The sequence below is a fragment of the Bufo bufo genome, chromosome 3 (assembly GCF_905171765.1).
Source record: "Bufo bufo chromosome 3, aBufBuf1.1, whole genome shotgun sequence".
In the NCBI taxonomy this organism is placed as follows: Eukaryota; Metazoa; Chordata; class Amphibia; order Anura; family Bufonidae; genus Bufo; species Bufo bufo.
Genome location: NC_053391.1, coordinates 485,360,488 through 485,370,832, shown reverse-complemented (window position 1 = coordinate 485,370,832; position 10,345 = coordinate 485,360,488). Strand labels below are relative to the sequence as shown.

Here is a 10,345-nt window from a genome sequence, read left to right as displayed (position 1 = left end):
TGTAGCTAGAGAATAACTTCTTAGAACTGGAATACCCCCTGATGATAGCTTCTTTTTAATGTTATACTGGCTTAGGAAACAAATGAAGGATTTATTTTTATAGTTCACATTGCATCTAAATACTTTTGGGAAAGTTACACAGGGAACAATCTCAGATGTAGCCGAGCCCAAGAAGAAACAATTTTTAAACCTTAGATTTCCTCATAATAACATTTATTCTTGGAATTGAAACAGTTGCCGTAAAGGGTTTATACATATGGTGCATCAAATTCCAAATAATATTGTGGCGAGAGAAACGTAACAAACAGTTTAATTTGTCTATTTTGTACATGAATTTTGATATGATCAATAGATTTTGTACACGCCATTCATGTATTTGGACTCCACATTTTAGGTATTTAGCTGTATTGGCTCAGTAACCACACCCAGTTCAGTTATCCATTTTCTCAACAAGGCTTGTCTGTCAGCAGGCACGGCCCTTCTGGTCATTGTCCGCATCTTGGAGTGTACAATATTTACAAAAGAAGGACAACGTCATGTTACATTTTTATTTGTTTATCTGTTCGATCTAAAATCTCAAGGCCCATTGATTCAATTTCCTTCTCTTTCTTTTTCTTTCCATCAGAATCAAACTGGGCCTCGATTTCTGCAGGGTCGACGTAGGTGTAAAAATAAGCCATGATGGCAAAGATGATGCATACTGCCACTAATAGAGCAGCAAAGAGAATATACTCTGCCCACTGTGAAAATATTAAGAAAGAGAACGTTAGAGGCCCATTAAACATGTACGCATTGCTGTGTACAGAAATGACTGATACAGATGACTGTTCATAAAGTCTGGTATGAGATTCAAAATAATTTTTGATTTAGTAACCAAGAAAACCTAAAATGCTAGGCATACTATTTTGTGTTTATGTTCCTTGATGATACATAATATTATAATTTGGTAGCCATAACCCCTAACAGCACTGACAATAGCACAAATATGAGAAGATTCCTTAGGGTGCCTGCACACAGTTCAGATTATGCACGTTTTTTATGTGTGAAATCTTGTGCAGAAAAAAATGCCTTGTAAAATAGAACCAGCAAAGTGCAGAAGACTAGACAAATCTCATGTACACTTTGCCTTTTAATTCCGTGCCATTTTTTAAATCTGCAGCATGTACATTTTTTGTGCAGTTCCTTTGTGCGCATTTCAACATTTCAATTAAAAGGTGAGATCTGTGGCAAAACCGCATCAAATCCGCACCAAAAAGTTCAAGAAACACATGTGGCAGAAACGCGCAGAAACCTGCACAGAAGTTTAAGGAATTTCTACAAGACATCCGTGTGCAGGTAGCCTTAAACTGCACAACTGCTCTGTCCCATTCACTTTAATGGGAAGGAGCGGTTACACTCCTGTTCTTTCCCTTTGAAGTGAATGGGACAGAGGCGCTGTAATTACACCTGCTCGCCCCTCACACAAGTGCTGCATTCTCTTCAAACGGCTGAATGGCTGGGGTGTCAGGAGCTGGACCCTGGCAATCTGATATTGATGTCCTATCCTGAGGATAGGTCATCAATATAGGAAAGAAGTCAACCCCTTTAACCTCTTCCCACCACTGCAAATTTTAGTTTTTTTTATTTTCATTTTACTCTTTGCTTTCCAAAAGCCATAACTTTTTTATTTCTCCATACAAGGGTGTTTATTTTTTGTGGGACATGTTGTACTTTCTAATGGCAGTATTTAACATTCCTTAAAATGTACTGAAAAGCTAAAACAATTATTAAATGGATGGAACTAGAATAAAGAGTAACTGAGACATTGCTTTTCAGGTTCTATTTTTAAGGCTTTTACTTGTGGTAAAAATGACGTCACTTTTATTCTGCCCGTCAGTACGATACCAAGCTGATATAGTATAGTATATAGTAATGATATTGCAGTATATGGCAATGCCATAAATGTAATGCATTGTAAAGGGGAATAGACTCCCAAAAGTTGAAGTCCCAGAGTGGGAGAAAAAAGTTAAGTGAAAAAAGAAGTTAAAAAAATTGACGTTTTACAAAGAAAATTAAAGTTTCAAGTAAAAGAAAAAGTGTCCTTCTCCCAAAATAAAGTAAAAATTTTTTTGTAACAAATAGGGAAAAAAAAGAAAAGTATACATATTAGGTATCGTTGCGTCCATATCGACCGGATCTATAAAACTACTATCACATGACCTAACCTCTCAGGTGAACACCGCCAAAAAAATTAAATAAAAACTGTGCTAAAAAAACATTTTTTTTGTCACCTTACATCACTAAAAGTACACCAAGCAATCAAAAAGAGGTATGCCCCCCAAAATAGTACCAATCTAACCGTCACATCATCCTTCAAAAAATGAGCTCCTACCTAAGACAATCGCCCAAAAAAAAAAAAACTATGGCTCTCAGAATATGTTGACACTGAAACATGATTTTTTTTTGTTTCAAAAATGCTGTTATTGTGTAAAACTTAAATAAATAAAAAAAGTATACATATTAGGTATCGCCGCGTCCGTAAGAAAATGCTGTATAAAAATATCACATGACAAAACCCTTTAGATGAACACCGTGAAAAAAAGTGAATAAAAAAAATCCCTTTTTTGTCACCTTACATCCAAAAAAGTGTAATACCAAGCGATCAAAAAGTCATATCACCCTAAAATAGTACAAATCAAACCGTCATCTCATACCGAAAAAAACGAGCCCCCTGCATAAGACAGTCGCCTAAAAAATAAAAAATAAATATGGCTTTCAGAATATGGAGACATTAAAAAATAATTTTTTTCAAAAATGCTTTATTATGTCAAACTGAAGCAAACATCATCATAGTCATATTTGGTATTGTCGCGTCCATATCAATCTGCTCTATAAAAATACCACATGATCTAACCTGTCAGATGAACATTGTAAATAACAAAAAATATAAACGGTGCCAAAACAGCTTTTTTTTGTTACCTTGCCTCACAAAAAGTGTAATATAGAGCACCCAAAAATCATATGTTCCCTAAAATAGTACCAACAAAACTGCTACCTTATCACGTAGTTTCCAAAATGGGGTCTTTTTTTGGAGTTTCTACTCTAGGGGTGTATAAGGGGGCCTTCAAATGTGACATGGCAACTTAAAATTATTCCAGTGAAATCTGCTGTCCAAAAACCATATGGCGTTACTTTCCTTCTGCGCCCTGCTGTGTGCCCGTTTAGCAGTTCACGACCACATATGGGGTGTTTCTGTAAACTACAGAATCAGGGTAATAAATATTGAGTTTTGTTTGGCTGCTAACCCTTGCTTTGTTACTGGAAAAAAATGGATTAAAATGGAAAATCTGCCAAAAAGTGAAATTCTGAAATTTCATCTAGAATTTCCTTTAATTCTTGTGGAACACCTAAAGGGTTAACAAAGTTTGTAAAATCATTTTTGAATACCTTGAGGGGTGTAGTTTTCAAAATGGGGTCCCTTTTTTGGAGTTTCTACTCTAGGGGTGCATCAGGGGGTCTTCAAATGTGACATGGCAACTTAAAATTATCCCAGTGAAATCCCTTGAGGGGGTGTAGTTTCCAAAATGGGGCCATTTATGGGTGGTTTCTACAAACCGGATTCCAAAAAAAAACTAATTGTGAATAAAAACTGAATGCAATGATGTGGAGATGGCAAATGTCAATATTTTATTTGTAATAGAACGTAGATGACAGATCAAACGTTTAATCTTAGTAAATTTATCATTTTAAAGGTAAAATACGTTGATTCCAATTTTCACGGTGTCAACAAATCCCCAAAAAGTTGGGACAAGTAGCAATAAGAGGCTGGAAAAAGTTAATTTGAGCATAACGAAGAGCTGGAAGACCAATTAACACTAATTAGGTCAATTGGCAACATGATTGGGTATAAAAAGAGCTTCTCAGAGTGGTAGTGTCTCTCAGAAGCCAAGATGGGTAGAGGATCACCAATTCCCACAATGTTGCGCAGAAAGATAGTGGAGCAATATCAGAAAGGTGTTACCCAGCGAAAAATTGCAAAGACTTTGCATCTATCATCATCAACTGTGCATAACATCATCCGAAGATTCAGAGAATCTGGAACAATCTCTGTACGTAAGGGTCAAGGCCGTAAAACCATACTGGATGCCCGTGATCTCCGGGCCCTTAAACGACACTGCACCACAAACAGGAATGCTACTGTAAAGGAAATCACAGAATGGGCTCAGGAATACTTCCAGAAACCATTGTCAGTGAACACAATCCACCGTGCCATCCGCCGTTGCCAGCTGAAACTCTACAGTGCAAAGAAGAAGCCATTTCTAAGCAAGATCCACAAGCTCAGGCGTTTTCACTGGGCCAGGGATCATTTAAAATGGAGTGTGGCAAAATGGAAGACTGTTCTGTGGTCAGACGAGTCACGATTCGAAGTTCTTTTTAGAAATCTGGGACGCCATGTCATCCGGACCAAAGAGGACAAGGACAACCCAAGTTGTTATCAACGCTCAGTTCAGAAGCCTGCATCTCTGATGGTATGGGGTTGCATGAGTGCATGTGGCATGGGCAGCTTGCTGTCTGGAAAGGCACCATCAATGCAGAAAAATACACTGCTCAAAAAAATAAAGGGAACACAAAAATAACACATCCTAGATCTGAATTAATTAAATATTCTTCTGAAATACTTTGTTCTTTACATAGTTGAATGTGCTGACAACAAAATCACACACAAAAAAAAAAAAAAAAATGGAAATCAAATTTTAAACCCATGGATTGTCTGGATTTGGAGTCACCCTCAAAATTAAAGTGGAAAAACACACTACAGGCTGATCCAACTTTGATGTAATGTCCTTAAAACAAGTCAAAATGAGGCTCAGTAGTGTGTGTGGCCTCCACGTGCCTGTATGACCTCCCTACAACACCTGTGCATGCTCCTGATGAGGTGGCGGACGGTCTCCTGAGGGATCTTCTCCCAGACCTGGACTAAAGCATCTGCCAACTCCTGGACAGTCTGTGGTGCAACGTGACGTTGGTGGATAGAGCGAGACATGATGTCCCAGATGTGGTCAATTGGATTCAGGTCTGGGGAACAGGCGGGCCAGTCCATAGCATCAATGCCTTCGTCTTGCAGGAACTGCTGACACACTCCAGCCACATGAGGTCTAGCATTGTCTTGCATTAGGAGGAACCCAGGGCCAACCGCACCAGCATATGGTCTCACAAGGGGTCTGAGGATCTCATCTCGGTACCTAATGGCAGTCAGGCTACCTCTGGTGAGCACATGGAGGGCTGTGCGGCCCTCCAAAGAAATGCCACCCCACACCATTACTGACCCAATGCCAAACTGGTCATGCTGGAGGATGTTGCAGGCAGCAGATAGTTCTCCACGGCGTCTCAAGACTCTGTCACGTCTGTCACATGTGCTCAGTGTGAACCTGCTTTCATCTGTGAAGAGCACAGGGCGCCAGTGGCGAATTTGCCAATCTTGGTGTTCTCTGGCAAATGTCAAACGTCCTGCACGGTGTTGGGCTGTAAGCATAACCCCCACCTGTGGACGTTGGGCCCTCATATCACCCTCATGGAGTCTGTTTCTGACCATTTGAGCAGACACATGCACATTTGTGGCCTGCTGGAGGTCATTTTGCAGGGCTCTGGCAGTGCTCCTCCTGTTCCTCCTTACACAAAGGCGGAGGTAGCGGTCCTGCTGCTGGGTTTTTGCACTCCTACGGCCTCCTCCACGTCTCCTGATGTACTGGCCTGTCTCCTGGTAGCGCCTCCATGCTCCATGCATTCAAAAGTGACCAAAACATCAGCCAGGAAGCATAGGAACTGAGAAGTGGTCTGTGGCACCACCTGCAGAACCACTCCTTTATTGGGGGTGTCTTGCTAATTGCCTATAATTTCCACCTGTTGCCTATCCCATTTGCACAACAGCATGTGAAATTGATTGTCACTCAGTGTTGCTTCCTAAGTGGACAGTTTGATTTCACAGAAGTGTGATTGACTTGGAGTTACATTGTGTTGTTTAAGTGTTCCCTTTATTTTTTTGAGCAGTGTATATTCAGGTTCTAGAACAACATATGCTCCCATCCAGACGTCATCTCTTTCAGGGAAGACCCTGCATTTTTCAACAAGATAATGCCAGACCACATTCTGCATCAATCACAAATTCATGGCTGCGTAGGAGAAGGATCCGGGTACTGAAATGGCCAGTCTGCAGTCCAGATCTTTCACCTATAGAGAACATTTGGCGCATCATAAAGAGGAAGGTGCAACAAAGAAGGCCAAGACGATTGAACAGTTAGAGGCCTGTATTAGACAAGAATGGGAGAGCATTCCTATTTCTAAACTTGAGAAACTGGTCTCCTCGGTCCCCAGACGTCTGTTGAGTGTTGTAAGAAGAAGGGGAGATGCCACACAGTGGTGAAAATGGCCTTGTCCCAACTTTTTGGGGATTTGTTGACACCATGAAATTCTGATTCAACATATTTTTCCCTTAAAATGGTACATTTTCTCAGTTTAAACTTTTGTTCCGTGATTTATGTTCTATTCTGAATAAAATATTAGAAGTTGGCACCTCCACATCATTGCATTCAGTTTTTATTCACGATTTGTATAGTGTCCCAACTTTTTTGGAATCCGGTTTGTATTATGTAAGCCTCACAAAGTGACTTCAGACCTGAACTGATCCTTAAAAAGTGGGTTTTGGAAATTTTCAGAAAAATTTTAAGATTTGCTTCTAAACTTCTAAGCCTTCTAACGTCCCAATAAAAGAAAATGTCATTTACAAAATGATCCAAACATGAAGTAGGTATATGGGAAATGTAAAGTAATAACTATTTTGGGAGGTATCACTATCTGTTTTAAAAGCAGAGAAATTGAAATTTAGAAAATTGCGAATTTTTCAAAATTTTTGGTAAATTTGGTATTTCTTTTATAAATAAAAATGAAATATTTTGACTCAAATTTACCACTGTCATGAAGTACAATATGTGATGAGAAAACAATCTCAGAATGGCTTGGATAAGTAAAAGCATTTTAAAGTTATCACCACATAAAGTGACACTGGTCAGATTTTCAAAAAATGGCCTGGTCCTTAAGGTGAAAAATTGCAGGGTCCTGAAGGGGTTAATGACTCCTACATCATATGTCAGCCATTGCACACCCTACATACCCTGTCTTGTATCCATACAAACTTTAACACCAAGGACACCCCAAACTACCATCAGGCAGGAACCCTAACACCGGGGAGTGACCAGCTGCTGCACACACATTTAAAGGGAACCTGTCACCAGGATTTTGGGTATAGAGCTGAGGACATGGATTGCTAGATGGCCACTAGCACATCCGCAATACCCAGTCCCCATAGCTCTGTGTGCTTTTATTGTGTATAAAAACCTATTTGATACATATGCAAATTAACCTGAGATGAGTCAGAGCTTGAAAATATGACTCTTCTCTGGTCACACAAGTAAGATATGACTCTTTTATGTTAATTTGCATATGTATCAAATCTGTTTTTTTACACAATAAAAGCACACAGAGCTATGGGGACTGGGTATTGCGGATGTGCTAGCGGCGATCTAGCAACCCATGTCCTCAGCTCTATACCCAAAATCCCGGTGACAGGTTCCCTTTAAGCATATTCCCATTTACTGACGTTTCTCTTTAGATTATATCTAAATAATAATAACAATGTTCTTTACCTGTTCACTTAGACCTGCGGCACCAGCCACAATAAGGACAATAATATTACCAACAGCCACTGTTAGGAGCCATCCTGCCTGCAGCACAGATTTCATGTTGGATGGGGCCTGTCAGGAATTAGAGAATAACCATTATTAGAATAAAAAAACTAGTGTAAAGGAAAACTGAGATGAGGTTTATGGTAACCAATGATATTTTATTTACTACTATACCATAGATCATTAAAGAACTGGCTCTTTATTTTTTCTATAATAAACCACACTAGTGGCGTCGCTACAGGGGGGTGAGGGGGGGAAATTGCCCCCCCTATGTTGTTCTTTGCCCCCCCGCTGATTCCCCCCAAAGCAGGCCGGTGAATACTAATGAGCGCTTCCATTATAATATATAATGGAAGCGCTCATTAGTACCGAAGGACCAGGAAGCGGTAAACGCTCTGTACTTACCACTTTCTGGTCCTCGGCTGTCGGCTGTGCAGGGCTGCGCACAGCGTGAGGGCGCTCTGTGACCTCACGCTGTGCGTGCCAGTTCAGAGCACAGTCGACTGAGGAGAGAGAAAATTGCAGGCAGCGTCCAGGAGCAGGAGAGGTAAGTGTTTTTTTATTTTATAAAAAATGTGGCTGCTGGGGGCATAATAGGGGCTAATCATGAGAGGCATAATGGGGGCTAATTGGAGGCATATGGGGGCTAATTGGAGGCATATGGGGGTTAATTGGAGGCATATAGGGCTAATTAGAGGCATATGTGGCTAATGAGGCATATGGGGGCTAATGATGCATAATGGGGGCTAATGAGAGGCATCATGGGGGCTAATTAGGCTATTAGAGGCATATGGGGGCTAATGAGGCATATGGGGGCTAATGATGCATAATGGGGGCTAATTAGAGACACAATGGGGGCTAATTAGGCTATTAGAGGCATATGGGGGCTAATGAGGCATATGGGGGCTAATGAGGCATATGGGGGCTAATGAGGCATATGGGCGCTAATAAGAGGCATAATGGGGGCTAATTAGAGACCATAATGGGGGCTAATTAGGCATATGGGGGCTAATAAGAGGCATAATGTGGGCTAATGAGGCATAATGGGGGCTAATGAAGCATATGGGGGCTAATTAGGCATATGGGGGCTTATGAGGCATATGGGGGCTTATGAGGCATATGGGGCTAATAAGAGGCATAATGTGGGCTAATGAGCATAAGGGCTTATAATGGGGGCTAATGAGGCATAAGGGATGATATGGGGCGATAAGAGGCATAATGGGGGCTAATAAGAGGAATAATGGGGGCTAATGAGGCATAAGGGCTTATAATGGGGGCTAATGAGGCATAAGGGCTGATATGGGGGCTAATGTGGCATAAGGGCTGATATGGGGGCTAATGAGAGGCATGGGGGCTGATATGGGAGTGATGAGAGGCATAATGAGGGCTAATGAGAGGCATAATAAGTGTCATCCACAGATGCCCCCATAACAGTGTGTCTTCCACAGATCCACCATAACAGTACGCCTGCGCACTGACGAGAGACAGAAAGAAGGGGAAAGAATCCACGGAAGCAAGCAGAGGACGGCACAGCAGACAAGTAAATAGTTTTTTATAAATGTATCCCTGCATACCGCAATTCTCTCGTATTTTGTAATCTTATTTATATATACTTATTTTGTTTTTGCCCCCCCATTTTTGACTGTGGTATCTTTGTGCCCCCCTATATATTGTTCCTAGAGTCGCCACTGAACCACACCCATTATGTTCAGTAGTAAAATAATATTCATAACATATACAGTATTTCAATATGGTACAGAACACGCATTTAAAAGGTTTTTATTACTGATTAAAAATCATACTCATAGTTATAGGGCAGAGCAGGATTGAGAAATTTTGCACTCATTACCGGTATATACTGTATTACATGTGCTGACTGAGATCTGGCTTGGACCTGGGGGGGGGGGGGGGGGGGGGGTCATATTGTCTTTTTTTTTTTTTTACTGGTAGACACCACCTGTTAAAGGGGTTTTCTGAGTTAAATAAAAAATGGCCTCTTCCAGCACCGAACTCCAGTTCTCCCTGCTGCTGTTACTTTTACTGGCTGCAGCAGTCATGTTCCGTGCACACCACTTCAGCTCTGCAGCCAATCACTGGCCTCAGAAATTATGTCCAGTATACCGTGAGCCAGTTATTGGCTGCATGGTTACCTTTGTGCACTGAGCGTCACCCCTGACGTCAGTGGTGCAGGAAAGAAAACTGGTAAGTACCGCTTCTATTTTTCTTTTACCACATGTACAGCGGCTGCCCAAGTTTAAATTTAACTAGGACAACCCTATTAATTCTGTGTCCTAAGGAAGCGGATACTGTTGAATATGGAGATGCAGAGAGTAGTTAGCTCCCTGGCTCTCCCATTAAGGGCTCATTCAGACGGCCTTATGTGTTCTGCGGTCCGCAAATTGTGGATCCGTAAAACACGGACTGCACATGGCCGTCACTCTCATAGAAAATGCCTATTCTTTTCCGCGTGCGGGGCCGTGGAACGGAACAATGGATGCAGACAGCCCTAATAAAACAGGGCTCTTAAAGGGGTATTCCCATCGCATGAAAAGGGTGCATATTGCTAGGATATGCCCCCATTGTCTGATAGGTGCGGGTCCCAAGAACAGAGCCCTAAAAGTGGTGGA

The 10,345-nt window shown here is 41.2% G+C and overlaps 1 protein-coding gene across 2 annotated transcripts in view; it reads right to left on the bottom strand.

Moving 5' to 3' along the window:
• Positions 1-223: 223 nt before the first annotated feature.
• Positions 224-10,345, bottom strand: part of SLC15A1 (solute carrier family 15 member 1) — a 126,817-nt gene continuing 116,695 nt past the window's right edge. For both annotated transcript variants that reach the window (XM_040421996.1, XM_040421998.1), the window contains exons 23-24: positions 7,680-7,787; positions 224-740 (exon numbers count right to left, since the gene is read on the bottom strand). In XM_040421996.1, coding sequence (XP_040277930.1) covers positions 540-740; positions 7,680-7,787 — 309 coding nt within the window. In that variant the 3' untranslated portion in view covers positions 224-539. The remainder of the gene's footprint in view (positions 741-7,679; positions 7,788-10,345) is intronic.